The sequence below is a fragment of the Vigna angularis genome, chromosome 9, assembly GCF_016808095.1.
Source record: "Vigna angularis cultivar LongXiaoDou No.4 chromosome 9, ASM1680809v1, whole genome shotgun sequence".
Taxonomy (NCBI): domain Eukaryota; kingdom Viridiplantae; phylum Streptophyta; class Magnoliopsida; order Fabales; family Fabaceae; genus Vigna; species Vigna angularis.
Window position 1 is genome coordinate 28,419,090 of NC_068978.1, and position 21,199 is coordinate 28,440,288.

Below are 21,199 nucleotides of genomic sequence, written 5' to 3' on the forward strand. Positions count from 1 at the left end.
CTCTTCCAAAGCTTCTTCCAGCAGTGCATCTCCTTCTGCTCACATCCACACGGATGATCATTGCAACGACAAGGACGAACGTACAACAAGACAACACAAGGAAATACAGGGTACGCTTATGTAATTTAATTCAAGTAATAACATACATTTCTCAACATATCAAACATATCACATATATTCCAATATACAACTCAATCAATTCCTGATACTAGACTGACTGTCCGGACTGTATGAATTTTGTGTAGCTACGACGTTCGTGCACCCAGGTGGTGTAGCTGGAATTCTCATCAGCTGCCACCCGAGGTTAGTCCGTTCCGTCCAAATTACATTTATGGACTAAGACCTCCTGTCGTTCCCACACATGACATACTCCCCTCTACTTGAGGACGAGCACTCACGGAACATTAGGATGAATCGCTAGCTAAGCTTTGTCCACATTCATACTTTACAAATTCCAACTTTCATCCAAGAGTCGTTCCTCCCTGGAACGCTCGTTCAAAATCCACAACCATCATTTCACCTCATATACTGTTCATTCTTTATAATTTTTCACTTTAATATCATTTTCATCATCCGTTCCAATTTCTTAAAATGACGAGCGTTCAACCCTCTTGATAACGAGGACGAACGTTAAAACTGAGACCGAGAAATCCTCGTTTCAGAATAGAATAAAACCGACACATATCAGATGACGAACGTCATTACCATTCGAATCAGTTGAATGAACTGACTCTAGAACGATCTGATCAATACTCAAAATAAGTTAAGTACAAAGGCTCTAGGCCGAATCCAAATGGATAAAGATACCTCAAGATGATTAAATGACCATATCGAGAATAATTCAATTATAGAAACCGACTGCCAGTCAATGACCGAACGTGGTACACGGAGTTACTGAAATTTGGACGAACGCTATTTCCACCCATTTGGTAATTAAAGATAAGGACGAGTGTTCGGTATAAGACCGAGCGCCACTCATAACGTACGCTTTGGGTCGAGACCCATCATTGATTCGAACTGATAATAGAAATAAAAATTAATATAATATGAGATGGGGAAGTTAGGTTTTTAAGAATGACTAAGATTACGAATGTATATTTACAGGCTTCTCAATTTCTCACATAACACTCAGGGTATCTACGTTTGGCCGAACGCTCAAACGTAGCACTTAATACAAGAGGGCGTTCGTCCTCAACTAGAAATCTTTCCAAATGAAAGAATTCAATTCAAAGAAGTTTACTCACAGCACCGAACGGTCAAGGACCGTTCAATGACGAACGTTCATTATCATAGGAAATTCATATTCAAAGTTTCATTTACATTAAAATCATTTCTCAGCATAAACTTTCATACTTTCAAATACTCATATCATAGTCCATTTCATTTTTCTCATACATCAACTCATAATCATAATCATATACCAAAAATCAAATAATCCAGATCATACTTCATGCGACACACATAACGTTCATACAGTACAAGACAAACATACGAATTAAATCAAATAAGCTTCCCTTACCTCTTGAAGTGAACGGACTTGCTTCAGACTAAGACTCAGTTCGTAGAAATACGATTTCTTCTACCCACAACGCTCAAACAAACTCTTCAAACTAAACAATTTACAGAAAACCAAGATTGGTTTAGATAAGGTGACCACGTGCAACCAAAGCTTGGCTTGCATGCTCATATGAACGAACAACTAAGGACGAGAGACTTACCAGTTTCAGAACGCGGAAAGGATCGGTTTAAACTGAAGCTTATACCGCCGGAAGCACTTCTACGGTTTCTGAAATGTGATCGGAGGGGAAAAATGGTAAGTTTTGGTAGAGAGAAGGGAGGGTTTTCTAGAGAGAAGAAGGAGAAATGGAAAGTCAGAGTTTGGAATGGAGAAGGTGCATGCAAAAGAGTGACGCGGATTTCAGAAAGTTCAGTTTTGTTTAAAAACGAACGTCCGTTCTCCTGCTGACACCTGCATCCCATTAACTGATTTTCGGATCCTCTTTTATTGACACCTGGCGTCCGGTCAGAGGGGTTTCTAAGTGCGTTTTTAATGCATCTGAGGAGGGTTTTGGGTGCATTAATTGTGATTAAACAGGTGGGGTTTGGGTGTATTTAACAAGGCCTGACATTTAACGGTTTAATGTAAACGAAAAACAAAAAATGTTAATAAAAATTATTCATTTTATAGTGAATGGTTTTAAAACTATCACTTTTATAAAATATAATTGATAATAGATATTAAATAAGATTCAAAGTAAAATATTATGATTATAAGAAAATCATTAAATATCAACTAATTTTAAAGACAAAAAATAATTAATCTAATTTAGATATCAATATTTATAAATTAAAAAATATTAATATCTAAAATAGTTTTTATCATAAATACAATTATAATTGATTTGTAAATGAGGATTCTAAATTTATCTATAACATTAGTTATCAAAATTAGTGTTTAAATTAATCTTTAATTTTAAATAACAAGAATAATAAGTCCATTACAAACTTTTAATAATTCAAAGTATATTACAAACCCTTTATGATAACTATTCATACATTATTAATTCTATAATATTATAAATTAGTATAAGCAATAGAGAAACTATCTTTTAAGTTTTTTTTTTTTAATTTTCATCCTTAAAAAATGTCAGTCTTGTTTCAAGTGTTTATGATGGAATGAGTTTTTACATTGTTGATTATTAATTAGATCACATGCTAATTAATAGAAAAATAAATAAATAAATAGTTTATTTATTATATTAAAGTATTAATATATTTTGTTTTCAATACAATAAAATAAACTATACAATAATTTTAATATTATTGTTTTTTTTTAAATCGGTTAACTGTTAATATAATTGGGGAACATGTGAGATTTTATAAAATTGTCCCATGTACTTATTAATTAAATTAAAATTAAATATTAATGTGAAACCTTTAAAAAATTTAATAAAGATTTTAAATTTATAAAACCCAAAACAAAGCATAAATATTTACTGCATTTTAAAGTTATTTTTTTCTCAAATAAATACACATAACAATTAATAAAAACTAAGCGTTTAATTTTCCAATTATTATCCGAGTTTAAAAAAAAATTAATAGAATTAAAAATTTTGAAAATTTATTTGTTACTAAAAATAAAATAAATCAATAGTTATGATACTTTACCAACCATTTGTTCAAATTAAAATGATTTAACACCTATAATGAATTAATGTATAGTAAATTTTGCATCATTTATTATTCTTATCATTTTGGCTTCCAAAAATAAAAATAAAAATAATTTTTTTTAGTTGTCAATTTCATTTTTTTTCCTAAACTCTTCAAACCATGTGAAGTTCACACATAAATTAATCAAGGTGTCAACTTCATCTAGACATGCATGTTGTTGTCTCATCTTATTGTAAAAAAAAAAACAAAACAAAATCTTCAAACTGAATTCTAGAGACATCTTCATACACATTCATGTTCATGAGTAACACATCACTCACTCGTCCATCACTGAGGCTTCATTATCAACATATGAGGTGTTCAGATCAATGTCTATAGGCATGAATGACAGGTTTGCACGTCCTGAACAGAAAAAACAAAGATATATATATTCAAAAAGTGACAAATATGCTGCATATAGAAGATATATTTCAACAAAATATCAAAGACCTTGAATGAATTTGTCTCTATCTTCTTCATTGGCTCCATTGTTTGAGACATGTTGGGTTCCACCATTGATCAGTCCTTTGTTGGATGCTTCGTTGTCATTCACAGTGGAATCAATGTATGGAATGTTGAGATCAAAATCTAAAGGAAACATTGAAAAGTTTGTATGTACTCAACACATAACAAAATTATGATAAATGTATACATGTGTTTTCTTCTTAGGAATGAAAATTTAATTTTTCAAGTAAAAAAAAATAGTTTTCTTGATCTTTGATTGGGATAACTTCATAGTTTTGTTATATTATGAATGTCTTTAATTTGATTTATTTTTTAATGTAAATTTTTTTGTTAAATAATGTTATTATAGTAATAGCAGTTCAAAGGTTTGGAGGCCAAAAATAAACTCAGCAAACTCAACCATTTTTAACATCTAAAGTAATTAGTATTAAAAATAAATTTTGAAACTTTTTTTCAGGCTAAAGTATTTGGTACTAAAAAAAATTTAGACTTTTTTTTTTAAGATCTAAAATAAAAATTTTACCTACTTGATGAGCTTTTTGGATAGATATGATATTGTTGATAATTGGTTATGTTACCTGTTACTTTTGTCAATAATTCTTCTTTATTTCCTCCATGGTTTGAATCATGTTGGGTTGCATCTTCCTTGGAATCCACCATGGATGCTTCATTGTAAGGGATGTTGAGATCAATATCCAAAGGAAAGGTTGGAAATTTTGCATGCACTGACAAAGGTATACAAAATTGAGACATTCAAAAAGAGTTTGAAAATGGCACATAATAAAAAAAAACAAAAGAAAGTAACAGTATAGAACAAACGTTAAAAAGTTACAGCACCTTGATTGTTTGAACCATGTTGTGTTTCATGGTTAGGAAGTGGTTTGTTACCGTTGATGACAGGTGTTACAGTTTGAAGAGAATGAGAATTTTCATAGGGAGCATTCAAATCAATATCCAGAAGCATCTTCAACAGGTTGAGGTTTGATAATTAGATGTTCAATCTCAATGAAATGAAGGGAAAAATATCAATGGAGAAAGAGAAAAGAAAAAGATTAAATTTAACTTGAGTTTTGTTGGTATCTGCCATCACCAACTTCAAGAAAACTTTTGGAGGCATTTCATCATATATGGCAGTTAAAAAGAAGATAGAGGAAAAAGATGTTAATAGTAAATGAAGAAAGAGAAAACAAATTAAAGTTTTTCTTGCATGTTTGTGGAGGCAAAGTATTAATACATTCAAAATGTTTTTAATATATCCGAATATTTTGAAGTATATCTTGAATGCACATTACAGTTACATGATCCAGAAAATTGTAGGAAGTATAAGTCATTTTTAAAAGATGATGTTTAATATTTTTATTATTTAAAATGTTAGATTATAAATAAAATTTCAATTAATTGAGTTTTGAAGAAATCTATTTAAAACATTTTTTTTGTTTTTTTAATTTTTTTTTATTTCATATTTCATTTGTTTGAAATAAGAGAATATATAAAAAAATTGTTGTTGAGTGTTTTACACATTTAATTGATTAGAGTTTAAAACATAGTAATTCTTTTTTTTAGTCATTTTTTAGGCGTTTTGAGCCACGTGTAGGCTTGCATGTGTCTCACAATAACTCATTGAATATTTATTTCTATGTAATTATGAAGATGTAATCAAATCTTTAATTCAAATTTTTTATATTAGATAAAACATCTTGTGAGAACTAAAATTGTTAGCAATAACATTTAACATTATAAGAAAAATATGGCTTATCCACTGATATTGACATACAAATTTGAGTCCGTAGGTAATATAAATATTAAGTTACATATGAAATTTTCCGTAAGTAATGAAAAAAATATTTTTTATTGATTTTTTGTATGTAAATTTCATATGTATATTTGGTGCGTTAGGGAAGAATGTTTGCGAAGGATAGTATTTGTAGATAATGGTACAAGATCCATATGTAATTGAAAAAAAGAACTTACCTACTAATTTTACAAACGAATTTAAAAATAATTAATTATTTAAAATAAAATTCACGAGATATTTGTGCACTGTCTGACTCGAAATTTTCGTTCTCACACTCCTCAAACCCTCACAACTCGATTACTTACTTGAAAATCACTCTCTCACTCCAAAATTACTCACTTAAACCCTTCATTCTTCATTCTTCGTTCATTATTCTTCTTGCAAAGAAACTCTCCCATGCTCACACTCATTCTATGTTCAAACCCTTGTCGAGGTCCATACAAGGTCAAAACCCTTGCCAAGGTCCATACAAGGTCAAAACCCTTGCCAAGGTCCATTGCCTGCCTCAACTGCTCACATCTTCTCACCTTCAGCAAGGCTTCCCAAGGTTAGAGTAAACAACTTTCAAATTCTAAAATCAATTGGGGTTGTGGGTAGATTAAAATTCTGTTTATTCTGAAATCACAAAAAAACACTAGAGGGAGGGGGATGAGTAGTGTTTTAAATTTTTTTTGCAAAACAACATCTAATGGGTTTGTAAGAGATATATGATTCAAAAAGATGTTTAGACGTTGGTGTTTATAAAAGGCATATATAGAAAAATGTTTTAAGAAGCAAAGCAATAACACACAAATTTTATACTAGTTCACTCAATCCTAAACTACAATAAGTTCTTCTTTAAGAACTCTTAAGAGGTTCGACTGATCTTTAAGAAGATTACACAAGTTTATCTCTTCAAATTTACAACGAACATTCACACCATTCCTGGTTCACCTAGTTAACACGACTAATTTGAGTTTAACCAATCTTGGTATTAACCCTAGACAATTGTCTAGACTACTTAACTCAATTGAGCTAAACATTAAGTGCTTTAGTTCTCTTAAGAATATCCAATACAATCAATGTTAAGAGTAAATACAGTTTGGTAACTCTCAAAGAGAGGATAAAAACCTTACAAAGAAATCTACGATTTTGCAAAGGTTCTTTCTCTTTGAAATTTAGCTTTAGACGGTATATGGACAAAGTAATAACAAGCTTATGTGAGCGTTCAAGAGTTCTCCATGTTATTCGTCTTGTCTTCTCTCATGCGTCCATCTATTTATAACTTTCATTGAGAAATGTCTATTAGACAAAGAGGTTGACTTCACGTGGAGTTGGTAGCCTTTTTAAGTGAAAAGTCAGACTCAAGTCTACATTGCAGAGGTATAGTGTTTTGTGATAGCTTTTGTCAAAACATAGCTCGTACGATGTGTTAGAGTAGAAGTCTTCAAGGAAACATTCCCAGAATGTTCTTCATATTTCTTAACATCTTTATCTTATGTGTAGTGATTCTGATAAAGTCTTTGTACTTTTATGATCTACACAAATATCAAGAACAAGGTATACAAACATCAAAACACTTTATCGCACATGCATTTAAAGTTTTGAACATTGATAAAAGTTATGTTGTATTGTCAGTTCAAAACATTTTATCATTTTTCAACTCATTAATAAAGCATTGTTTAGCAAAGCTTTCAAAATGTAACTATTAGACGCATTAGATGCTTATATTCAAAAGTTGTTTGTGATTTATAAGTAAATTTTTTAATTAAATAATGTTAATATTTTGTAACGAATGTATAAAATCTTTAAATTTGATGATAACTAAATATAATACTATTTGGACAACTTAATGAGATATATTTTGGGCATTTATATTTCTCTTATACGTTGAAAATACTTTTAATAAATTTTATTTGTAGTTTTTAAATTGTTTTCTTTAATAATGATAAATTGAATTAAATTAAAATATAATTTTAATCTTTTACTTTCAGCTAATATGTATTTTATTTATTATGTTGACCATAAATTTGCTTGTAAATATTTTTTATTTGATTCTAAATACCTTGAATTCTGTATTATGGAGCCTAAAAATAGAAATATGAACGGCTAGATTTGAAGTCTTTTGCTGTTTTTTATTATTTTTGAAGTTAAGTTAAATTTGTTAATTTTATTATATAGGCTAATACAAATTTAAGTTTTTTTCTTTCATTTTAAATTTTTATAATTAAAATTATGGACCTAATATTAGAGCTAACGTTTAGGTTCATGTTTGCAGCTTATCAGATAGCATATGTATAATCCTAATTATGCTCTAAACATACAAAAATTATTTGCTTAATTTTTTAGTTTTATAAATGGTTTGTTTTTCTACTTTTCTCTCAAAATTCAAATTGACTTTCTTTTTCTTCTCTTCTTTAGTTTATTGGAAAACTAATTTCTAAAATAAATTTATAAAATCAAATCAAACAATTTAAATTTATTCTTTTTTTTTCATTTAAGCCTTTTTCTGAATTCGTGGAAAAGTGATTGAATGGATAGGAAAGGATTTGAAAATAAATTTTTTTGTTGTTTATTTAAGTAAATTTGAAAATAAATGAGAATAAATTTGAAAATAAATTATTTTAATCTGTCGCATCAATCAAATCTTGCACTAATTTTTACATATTGAAGAGAACAAGAGCTTATCTTCTATTATGCATCGCATAACAGTGGTCTCGCAGCGCCTCTACACCAGCGACGTCGAGTCTGTTAATTTTTGGTCACATTAACGAAGAAGAGCTTAAAGCTAGCTCCAATTGCAGCATTCTTTTGCCATCTGTTGTTAATGTTCCTTCCATTCTGATTTCCTGCTTCAAATGCGCACTCGAGGTGCCAGACAACGACCACATTATCGTAATACTCTAAACGCTTCAGCTTTTCCTTGCTCAGATTTATTGATATTAAAATGTTTATTGATTTTCAATATTTATTAAATTGAATATGCTCCGGTGATGGAGATGTGTCCTCTTTCGATATGATACAAATGAGTTTATGGTAGTGTTATATTAAATTGACTTAATATTATTTTTTTTTTCTCTGCTTTAGTCGATTTTATTTATTCAATTTCTTTTATTGTTTAATCTAGTCTTAATTCTTTTAATTTATGTTGAATTTAAATTTTTTATGACACAATCTAAATAGTTAAGAATAAATTAATAATGTGTATTATATGTGTGATTCTTTTAATTTTTTATTTTTTTAATTTAATAATAATAATATACAATTATTTCTCTAATTTTAAAGCAATAAAGAATTTTCATTCTAATTTAAAAAATAAATTAGAATTTTCATTATAATTTAAGAAATAAATTAGAATTTTCCTTCTAACTTATACAAAATGAAGAAATTTCATTTTAATTTTAAAAATAATGAAAAAAATTTCATTTAATTTTAAAAATAATGAAGAATTAACCTTCTCACACTATATCTTGATATGTGGCACAATATTGACATGATACGTGAACAAATTTTTTTAAATTAAGAAAAATTTTAAATTTTCAAAAATTTTAAAAAAATTAAGAAATAATGGCACAATATTAACATGATATGTGGACAAATTTTTTTAAATTAAGAAATTTTTTTAAAATTTTTACAAAAGAATAAGAAATCACGAACGTGACACACGCGGTTCATCTACCATTAATGATTTAGACATTATCATAAAAAAAGACTAAATTGAACCTAAATTACAAAAATTGAAACCACATTGAACACTCGAAAAAAATGAGTCTCACATCAAACAAAGTCGATGAAAATAGAGACCATAAGTGATATTAAGTTTTGTTTTTTCTTCTAGCATGATGTTAATAGAGATTTTGATCTCGATAAATTAAGCATTTGTTTTTCTTCTAGCAAAACTAAAGCCTTTAACATTATAGACAATACAATTCTAAAAAATAATCTAAAGTGATTTAGGCCAACCCATGGACCACGAAGGATATAGGGTCGGTCATGATATTGAGCTAGTTTTTGACATGTGGAACAAGCTAGTCTAGCCATATTTTGTTGGTCAAGTGCGAAACGAGCCTAAACGAGTTGGACTGGTCCACAATGCTACCTCTAGTTAGTGTCAAGCTTACATCACTAAGATAATTCAATTTTCCAACTATATAGTCTTCTATATTTCTCGGGGTCTGACAAAGGTTCCCCTACTTTGGTAGAAGTTTAGTATTAGGATCTATGGGTGTGTCGACAGATTTTGAATTCATCAACCCAGTTTTGATGGCATACCCCCTAGCCATGGGCAACCACTTTGAAGAAGAGTTGAAGTCATCTGTGGAAGATAAGCCTAGACTCTATCTCTTGGGCCATCATGAAGCTTTTAGAGTAAGAATAATTTTAGGCCTTGTATTTTGGGCCAAGTAGTCTAGGATTTATTTAAGCTTTGTATTATGGGCCTAGTAGTGTATGATTTATTTTGGGCCTTATAATTTGGGCCAAGTAGAATAGGGTTTTGACCACTTAATTCAACAAAGGGCCAAGGCCCAATGTTGAGCAAAGTGGGATATAAATTTGGCTTAGTTGACCAAGGGATCAAAGTTTCATCTGACTTGGTGGACAAGGAGGAGTGGGTTGTCCATGCCATTTTTCATCATCCCTTTAGAGAGATTTTCCTCCTAGTTAGTGGTCACATGTCATTCTAAGAATGGAAAGGATTCTCCAAAGGTAGTGGCCACATGTCCCCCTCTCATTGGAGATGATTTTTGCCATTGTCCTTCTCCTAATGGAAAAGATTTTCTCCTTGCTCTCTAAGTTAGCAAAGGTAGGGTTTTTAGGTATAACTTTCATAAATTAGGAGCACCCTTAGCCTATAAATAGAGGTGTCTCCCACTCTTGTATTCACCTTTGATTTAGAGTATTGTTATGCTGCCTATTTTGTGTCATACTACTCTTATTAGGTCACCCTAGGCTAGAGAAACCCAAGTGGCCTCCTCTAGACACCTTCCTCCACGATTTGGCCCAACCTCTCTTAGTGAATCATCAAGCATCCCCTTCATCATCTTTAACCACACAAAACCTTGAGCTTAGCTCTCATTTCCACTAACTTCGGCAAACACTCACCCTTCACCCTTCACCCCTCACCATGGATTTTTCTTTAGATTTGGCCCAACCTAGCTAAGTAGATTTCCACCATTTGGTATCAAAGTTTAGGTTCTTCAAGAGCTAAATATCGTTGACTCTATCTTTGTGTTTAAATTTTGTGTTGTTCATATTTTTCCTTATTGTCTTATTGTAGCTATCTTGAAATGATCTACCTCACACTGAGTCGTACCAAATTGGTAAACAACATTACTAAATTTTCCAAACCAAGCCTTAAGAGATTGTTTTAGGCCATATAAGGATATGCGAAGACGACATATCAACCCAGAAGACTCCTTTTGAGAACCAAATCCTAGAGGTTGCTCCATATAAATTTCTTCTTGCAAATATCCGTTAAGGAATGTATTTTTGACATCCAGATGATAAAGAGGTCATTGTTGAAGATTTGTCATGGCTATAAATAAACAAACATATGTCATCTTTGCCACTGGAGAAAAACTATCATAATAATCCAACCCAAAACATTTTGTGTAACCTTTGGCCACAAGACAAGCTTTGAGGCGATCAATAGTTCCAATGTATTTTTGACATCCAGGTTATAAAGAGGTCATTGTTGAAGATTCGTCATGGCTATAAATAAACAAACATATGTCATCTTTTGCCACTGGAGAAAACTATCATAATAATCCAACCCAAAACATTTTGTGTAACCTTTGGCCACAAGACAAGCTTTGAGGCGATCAATAGTTCCATTAGGATCAACTTTGATATCAAAAATCCACCTATAACCAACAAGAGATTTTCACGAAGATAATGGGACAATCTCCCAAGTTCCACTATTTTGAAAAGCACTTAGTTCATCTAGCATAGTCTAACGTCAACCAGGATGGACTAAGGTATTAGTAACAAATTTTAGGATGGCCATAGAAGAAATAGATGAAAGGTGAGTGTAAAAAGGTTAAGACATTCTATGATAACCTAAAGTGTAAGACCCATAAATAATATATATATATTTCTAATAGTAATTTTTAGCATTTTATTAGTAATAATAATTTTAATGGATAGAAAAATGTAAATTTTTGGATATAAAATTATAGTAATTCTAGAGGGAGAGCTTCAAAATTTTGATAACTTATTTAGGATTTTTTTTAGAAAAGTGAATAGTGAATAGTGAATAGTAAATAGTAAATAGTAAATAGTGAATAGTGAATATTGAATGGTTAAAAAAAAAAATATTAAAATAAATTGTGGAAGAGAACACTCCACGTAGAATTAATCATTCAGAGATAAGAATGGTGAATAAAAAAATAATTTTTGAATAGTAAAAATGAATAGTAAAAGTGAATAGTAAAAATGAATAGTAAAAATGAATAGTAAAATTTTTGGCTATAAATAGCCAAGGGGGGAGGCTGAAGATTTACACCAAAATTCTAGAGAAATTGTGAGAGAAGAGAGTTGGAGGAAATTCTAGTTGAAGAGGGGAAATTCTGGAAGTTTCCGGAGAACGGTTTGAGAAGAGGAAACTAAGTCTGGAATAGAGGTAAGGGGAGCTAACTTTGAGTAATTCCTTTTATATTATCTTGAGTCTTGAATATGCTATATTTTGCTTTTGTTTGATCTTAAATCTTGAATATGGAATATTTTGTTTATGTATGATCTTGAATTTAAATGAGAGTATGCTTTTGTGTTGATATCCGAGTGTGATAGTTGTAAATTGTGATGTTGAATATGTTATGCCATTTGTATGTTATTAGTTGTTTATTTTTGTAATTTGGAAGGATTAGAAATTGTCTAACCGGCTTTGCCAGATTCAATTTCTTGTTTCCCCAAACATTTTATTGTTTTCCTTATTTATTTTTATTGTAGTTTGGAAGGATTAGAAATTGTCTAACCGGCTCTGCCAGATTCAATTTCTTGATTCCCTAAATTTTTTTATTTCTTTCCTTACTTATTTTATTACATTTTTGGAAGGATTAGAAGTTGTCTAACCGGTTCTGCCATATTCAACTTCTTGTTTCCCCAAACTATTTATTGCTTTACTTATTTATTTTATTGCAATTTTTGGAAGGATTAGAAGTTGTCTAACCGGCTCTGCCAGATTCAACTTCTCATTTCCCCAGACATGTATTGTTATTGTTATTTAATTATATCGTATTGTTGGATGGATTAGAAGTTGTCTAACCGGCTCTGCCAGATTCAACTTCTTATTTCCCCAAACATGTATTGTTCTTGTTATTTAATTATATTGTATTGTTGGATGGATTAGAAGTTGTCTAACCGGCTTTGCCAGATTCAACTTCTTGTTTCCCCATAAAATTTTATATTAAGATTATTTTTATGATTGTCAAATATTGTATTCTTCTATGACCATTTATAGTAATATTTTATTATTGTTAATTATTTATAATTATCTTGTATGAATTCTATTATGGATGTTTATTATGATGAATTTATTGAATGAGTTTGTTGGCTGAAATTGATCTTGTTGGAAGGTTTGGAGAAAGGGTTTTGTAATAACTTGTATATGGGTATTAAATATACAGATACTGTTTGAGGTTGTTGTGAGAGGAAGTAAAATATTAAAATTAGGTATTTTAGATTTAGAGCATAAGAGAACAAGGTAGATAAATTAAATAAATAAATTGTAAATTATTAAGGGCCTCCCTTTGTTGGTAGGATAGAGGAACCTTAAAAACCTGAGTTGGCACATCCCTGATCATAGAGCAGCCCTGGCCTGGTCCAGTCAGTTGTGACTAGTCATATGTACTGGCGTCGAAGGTGAGTTTGATGCGTTCAGACATCTGGGTCCTCTCCGGTGACCAATTAGGGTAAAGAAAGATCTCTAATAGGATGAAAATAAAATAAAATAAGTCAATTGTAGATGCATAACGTTATCATGGTAAAAACTTCATATATATTTTATTTGTTATTACATTGAGCCCAGACTTTATTATGTAGTTCCTAAGATATGTTGATATATTTTTGTTGATCCATAATCTTTGTTTGGTGAAAATATGTTGAGTTATACTCGTTATGGGCAAAATGAGTTTATAATATGAAGCATGATATTTGGCAATATGTTTAATTTATTGATACCAAAACGGGTTATTATGAATTCATGATTAAAGAATGAACATGATTGAGTTAGGTGGATAAGAGGGTATGAATTGTTGGTTTTATGAAATGTTGGGGTGGATATGAGAAATTCATTACTTATGAAATGATGTTACTACCGGGAGTAGTATGATCGAGTTATACCATGAGAGTTTGGTATGAACAAAGTAACATTGAGGTTTATAGAAGCAGGCAGAGAGGGGTCTGACCACAAGGCTTCAGAAAGTAAGACATAGTATATAAGTGAGGCTTAAGGAAGCAGGCAGAGAGCGGTCTGACCATAAGGCTTCATGAGTAAGCATGGTACACTTGTAAGATTTATGGGAATGAGGAAGATGATTTTGATAATGATGAATTAATGACATCGGAATAATGATATTTTATCAATTGCAAAAATACATGATTATAATATCTTTATTACAAGTTTAATGATTTTATGATATGATTGGCTTACCCTTATTTGTTTGTACTATGATCATATAACTCATGTTATATGTGATTAGATAATGTTGCAGATGCGGTTGAAAAAGCTTAGAGATGAGAGAGATGCGGGGAAAAACTTTCAGGAATTTTTGTAAAAAGAATAAATTTGTATTGGGAAGATTATGTTGTGTAAAACTTATAAGTTGAAATTTCAATGGTGAAGACTATATTGTTTAAAGTTTGTATGTTTGGTATTGTACTTTGGAGTAATTGAAATAAAGTTTGAATGTTTATATGAGATATTAAATTAATTTAGTCTCTACTATCAGTAATACCCTTTAAAATATTTGGGTGTTACATAAAGCAATATAATATGGAGAGGGATTACGAGTAGTGCCGTCAAAATGGGTTGAAACCCGTGAGCCAACCCGGCTCACCACAGGTTTGAGCCGGGTTGGGTTGGAAAAAAATCCAAAATTTTTTATGCGAGCCAATTTTGACCCGTCTCACACGGGTTGAACCCGTGGTGGGTCGGGTTGGCTCACTAACCCACCTTTTTTTTAATTAAATCAAATTAATTAAATTAATTATTCAAGTTCTATTTTTTTATTGAAATCAAATTAATTAAATTAATTATTCAAAACGCACAACCTTTACTTAGCAACAGATTTAACTCAAAATTGGTTGCATGGTTTTGAACTAACAGGTAACATTATTGTTATTCTCATATGTCTTTAATTATTTATTACTTTGTGTTTCAATATTATTAGTTAACACTATTTTTTATTGTATTGTAGATGAAGATAAAGAAGAAGATGCTTCAAGAGAGTATAATACTATGGATTTATTCATTCAGGACTCCAATTTATTAGATGGATAATATTATAGATTGGATAATTCAGGAATATATCATTTGTTTTATCTTGTTTTTAGTCCTATCTACAAGCATGACAGTTTTATCTTGTACTATATATTTTTGTTAACGGTTATATGTAGTTTCTTGGTCAAACAGTTATGTATGTCTTATTAAACTAAATTGGCAAAATTTTATGCTTGATAGCTTAGAATATATATAACAATATATTTCTTTTATTTCATTTTCTTTTATATCAATTGATCCAATTATTATTGTTTCAATTTGATCGATCAAAGTAACATGTTATAAGAATCTTAGAAGAAGAGAGTGAAAAAAAAGTTAATTAAATGAGCCAATGAGCCAACCCGTTTAAGCCACCAACCCGTGGTGGGTCTGGTCAGGTTCGAATTTTTTCGGCTCGCTAATAAATGAGTCGGGTTAGGTTGGCTCACTAAGTGACCAACCCGTTGTGGGTCGGGTTGGTCGGACCGGATTATCCGTTTTGACAGCTCTAATTACAAGTAGAAAGTATACCTTTTCGGAGGGCAATTAGAAGGGTAGGCTCAATTGTCAGAGCCGAAGGAGACAAGGTAGTTGTCACTTGAATTGAGTCACTTGGTAGTTATTGAGAAACACCTGGTGGACTATGCATAATTGGAGGAGTACAAGTAATAAGAATATTAATAGTATTAGAAAGAGATATATCAAAACAAGAACGATTGTTAAAATAAAAGGAAAACTCATTGAAGGTGAAATTTGTAGATATAAAATAGTGATTAAGAGAAGGAGAAAAACATGTGCATCCTTTCTTTGATTTTTTATGTATATGTATGTGTTTCGGGAATAATCGATTATTACTTATGATAATCGATTATCCTAAAGTGTTTTCACTAGACATAGTGTGTTTTGATGAAGAATGGACGAGAACCAAGCTTGAGGAGTAGTGGAATGTGATACTAATCAGAGAATGAGATTAATGGTTATGTTTAGGGTCAGGTTTGACTTATGGTTGAGATTGGAGCATGAGTGAGTATTGGAGTGTATTTAAGTATGTGATTGATGAGAATGAAAGTGGACGATAGGTCTACTTGCTATACCTCGTAAATCCTCGTGATTGATGTTGCATGTAAGCCTTCTTTTAGTTACATGCATCTTTTTAATCATCTATATGAGTCTATGCTAATTAGTGATCTTAAAGGTATGTCTTAATCGTTCTTGTGATGTTTCTATGTGTAAATAAAACATCATGCAAATTGGGAGGAGTTTCGTTGGTTACAGTCTTGTGAACTGTAAGGTCAGGTAAGGGAAACTAGGTTTTTTGGTGCACAAGAGTTTGATAATTTGATGTGTTGCATGTTGATGAATTTAAATTATGCGTATTATTGTTTTAAATTGAATGATTGGTTCACGATTTTTATGCTTGTTTGTGCCTGGGTTTGTGTGACTCAGAGAATTTATAATTTGAGCAATTAAGCAATTGGTATGAGTTTTCATGTTTAAAATTGTTTTCAATCAATGCACTGAGAAAAAAAGTACCAATTTGAGCAACTAATCAGGTCAAAGTTTACTTAAAATCACAAAATCTATTTTGTTGTTAATTGATACGACGCACAATGGTATTAGAGTGACATTAAGAGCCAATTTGTGTGTCAAGTCTATGAGCATTTTAGCTCCAGATGTTGAACGATAAGTTGTACCGTTGAGCTCCACTTTGTGTGAATGCTTTGACATTGAGTAGTGTTGAGACCTCGGCAAGTGTACCGAATCGTACAAGTAATAAACCGGTAAGTCCGGAAATCGTTTTCCCAAGAGATTTGTTTTGATTCACAGATTGATTAAAGTTTACTAATTTAGCGATTAATTTTACAACACAAGTAAGATTTGCATACAGATGAAATTAAAGTGGTAAAAACAGATGAATTAAAGTTCACTGGGGTTGATTTTCAAGTTCATCACTCAAGTAATTTTTCTACTAACACAATTCCTCAAAATTAAGCATCAACATCCTAGGCGCATGCAGTCCTGATCTCTCAGATGACCGTTCAGAATCATTCAAACTAAATCCTAATCTCTTAGATAATTTAGTTATCAGATTTGCCTTAATCACAATGTCACAGATGACTAAAAATTTCCTCCTATGTCTAGGACTCGAAATCCTTTAGCAGTTCTATCCTAGGTCCGTGGTCTCATACATTTCTCAATGATTTAACCGTTCAAATAGCTCAGATTCTCATCATAGGCATGAATAATAAAGATAGAACACAAAATTCATACAAGATCATGCATTAATATAGAAATTACAAAGAGTTTCAGAAATGTACTCTCAACCCCAGTGAAATGGAGTTCTAGCTACACATATACATCATAGAAGCGATAAAGCATGGATTGAACGGTGGAAATTGGTGATTTTCCACCTTGGAAGCACCCAAAACGAGCTCTGCAGCGTCCTCTGGTCTCCTCCCCTCCAGAACTGCCTCTTTCTGCCTCTAGATCGCGTCTTTAAAGAGAAAAGTCGTAAGTGACTTTTCGCTGGGCGAAAGGAATCCACTCGTTGGGCGAGTGGGCTAGCTGGGCGAGTTGCTCCAGCTCGCTGGGCGACTGGCTCGCTGGGCCACTGGTTCCTGGTCGCTGGGCCACTGGTGCGCTCTGGCTGGGCCACTGGCTCGCTGGGCCACTGGTTCCTGGTCGCTGGGCGACTGGTTCACTTCTGGCTGGGCCTCTGGTGCGCTCTGGCTGGGCCACTGATGCACACAGGGTCTCTTTGATATTATCCAATCCTTATTCTATTGCAAAAATAAACACACAAAAGCATCAAAACACATTTAAACATTACAAACTATACTTACATCAACAATTATATACTTTTCATGAGAATTAATACTAAAACTTACTCAAAAACACAACATTTTAAGTAACAAAAGCAAGTAAAGTTTACACCTATCAAACTCCCCCAAACTTACATATTTTCATGTCCTCATGAAAATAAACAATATCAACAGAAAAACGAACCCAACAAAGCAGTTAGTGATCCATCACATAATATCTGTCACAAAAGTAAGGATTGTACCTACACCTCCAAATATTCAGATCAAATGTTATAACTTTTATATTAACAAGTTCTTGAATCCAAAATGATAAGACAACCAGAAAAATAATAGTACAAATGTGCTCAATCAGTGTTTACCTCAACTTGCAAGTGTTTACACTCAAATTCACGCTCAAAGTGTCATCAACTACTTCATCAACTTTTGCAAGTCATCTCATATACAATTCAAACATTCTGATTTAAATCAAAAGGACTTTCTCAGGTTATAACTTGGCTTGGCTAGAAGAAACATGGTTTTACAGGGAAACAAACCAACACTAGAGAAGAGGAGAACAAGAACATAACAACATTGAAACTTTATTTATCAACTTCCTCTTCATTCATCACATAACACATTTTCTGAATTTTTCTCTAACTTTGATATTTTTTATTTATTTTTTTTTTCAGATTGCTTTTCATCAGTTTAAGACTCAACTGATTATGATTTCCCCCAAACTTAATTTCTACCTATATCTTGACAAATATGTTTCTTGTTCTCTTCTTCTAGAGTGTTGGATAAGGTAGATTGTTCTGTGAGAAGCTCAGGGTTCACAACAAATATATATAAGGCTCAACAGGATAACAATGGATGAATATTCACATATGGGTAGTCATCTGGCCAAGTAGTTAATTTCGAAAACAAACAACTGCCTTTCTCATTTCTAAACCAGAATGCATCTATAATAATAAGAATTATGCAAAAACCAATTTCATAGCAATAACAACTTCTCACTTGCTTTCAAAGCTGTCTCAGTACACTCAGATATTCAAATTCTGGGTCACAATCAATCAGATTCAAGAACAACTCATATATAATCATAACACAAGTTCTAAAACTCAGATTTTTCAATAACAATCTCACAATCATGCCAGTTATCATGGACAGAATTCAAAATTCATTATTTTAGACACAATATATCATAATCCTCATTTACTTTAAAAATAAAACTAACATTTAAATAAACTAAAATTTAAATAACTGCAATTAAAAGAAATAACAATAACCACTCATGGTTGATGTGGCCATAGTCTCCACGGTGAAGGCTGTCTTTGTTGTTCCTCAACATGTCCTTGTTGGTCAGCCTCTTCTTCATCTGGTTGTTGTTGTGGTGCTTGATTTTCCCTTCCCCTCACAAATGTTGGCCTGTCCTCAGGCCAAGGTACATGCTCCTCAAATTGAGTAGCAGTCATAACGCTGTCATCAGGGAAATCAGGAATTCCAAGAGATAGTCTATGCATGTTATCCATCAAGCACATTTGCCCTCTGCGTAATGCATCATTCTGTGCATACATATACATCATGGCGTCCTGAAAAGAAGGATTTGTATAAAGGTTAGGAGTACCACGAGGTGGGCGTGAAGGTTCAGCATGTTGTGTCTGTGTTGGTTCTGGAGGTGGTTGCTCATGTGACCTGTTGAAGCAGTTTTTTCGAATGAAGCGGCCATCAATTGGTGGTTGCAAAGGTAAAAGAACAGGAGTATCAGAAGTGACTCCTCTGGCCTTACATAAGGCAGTAATCAGAGCAGGGAAACCCAGACTAACATTAGCAGCATCAGCAATATTTGATAACTCTAAAGAGATGTGTGCTCCAATGTCAATATCCATACCTGTGATGATCCCATAGATGAGATAAGATCGTTCCAAATTAATATCAGATGTATGCGTGGTTGGACTTAAGTTGGAGTAGGAAAATGCACTCCACATCTGTGCTAAAGAGGTCAGATGTTTCCTCAGGATGCGCACTGGAGTGCCATTAACCCCTAAGATGTAGTTGTGACCAGGGGTGCAGAGCAAAGAAGCAATCATATCATGGTCTTTTGCACCTCTCCGGAATGCTCCATAGTTAGTGATCTCGCCTGGAGGTGTAGATGGAGTTCCCAGAAGAGTATTGATTGCTTGCTTATCATAGTGTATAATTTCTCCTCTAACCATGCTCTGACGGTCACCATCTCTATCAACTTGATACGCATTTGCATAAAATTCTCTGACCAGGGTATCATCAATCTCATCAGGAGGATTAGCTAAGAACATATGCCAATTTCTTCTCATTATTTCATTGTTGAAGTTAGCAAATTCCCCTTCATTCAAGTGAACCTTCCTTTCAGCAATTAACTTTCGATTTCTCAGTGTAGTGAACCTGTTAGCAGCTATTTCACTTGGGAATCGCGTCTGATCAAAGTTCAAGACATAATCATCATCAGTATCATTAGTCTCAACTCGTCTTCTGATACGAGGTCTCCGGGATGCCATCTGATACATACAATAACAAAATTCTAATTTTATCAAACATTTATAAAAATAGTACAAAATAAAAAAATAAAATAAAAATAAAATATATATAAATATATATATATATATATATATAAATTATTGAAGAAATTACAACATATAAGAGGTCAATAAATTCAACATTGCCATAGCATGTACCAATTTGAGATCAACAATGTGTCATGACCAATGGAACTAAGAGAAAATTTAATGCAAACAAGAACCAACACACTGTAATAATACAACAGAGTCAACATTTCAAGCATTAGCACAGCAAAGTATAGTCGCAGAAATGGAAACCAAAACTGTGCATTTTCGTACCAAGAACGCAGTGGCTCACGACCACCAAAGAAGGGGCTCGCGAGCTCGCCGGCTGGCACAGTCGCTGGGCGAGCTGTGACAGTGCCGCGAGCCAACTCGCTTGGCGAGGATGACAGCGAGAAGAACGGCTCGCGTGGTAGACAGCCAGCGACCAACTTTTTGAGTTTCACAAAGATGAATTATGCAGAAAACAGAAAACGAAAACTACAGCACAACATCATTCCAAAATCTAATTCCCCAAAACGAAAAGAATGGTTAAAACCCAATAAAGAAGAGTGTAAGTTGAAGACAACTTACTAGACTTGAGATGAGAAGCAAAGGAGCAGGAAAATTTTTGAAATAGATGGAGAAGAAAACGCTTCACACGGCGTCAATGGCAGCAAAGGGGAGGGAGGGGGGCGGCTGGAATGAAGGATGAAGGAGAAAGGGGTTAAAACCCTAAAATTTCAAAAATTTGGGCCGAGCCCAGTCGCTGGGCGAGTCCACATGGTTCGCTGGGCGAGTGCCAAGTGGCAGGCCCGTGTTGACGCGCAGAAAAAGTGGCTGATCCAGCCCACTTTTGTTCAGTCGCTGGGCGACCAAATCCTACTCGCTGGGCGAG

General features: G+C 32.5%; 1 protein-coding gene across 1 annotated transcript; it reads right to left on the reverse strand.

Annotated features, from left to right (window-relative positions):
- Positions 1–3,338: 3,338 nt before the first annotated feature.
- On the reverse strand, positions 3,339–4,661 carry LOC108319211 (uncharacterized). Its single transcript, XM_017550260.1, has 4 exons — positions 4,513–4,661; positions 4,254–4,400; positions 3,661–3,798; positions 3,339–3,573 (listed from the first exon to the last, which is right to left on the reverse strand). The coding sequence occupies exons 1-4, from the start codon at positions 4,637–4,639 to the stop codon at positions 3,488–3,490; spliced, it is 498 nt and encodes a 165-aa protein (XP_017405749.1). The 5' UTR covers positions 4,640–4,661; the 3' UTR covers positions 3,339–3,487.
- Between the last annotated feature and the right edge of the window lie 16,538 nt (positions 4,662–21,199).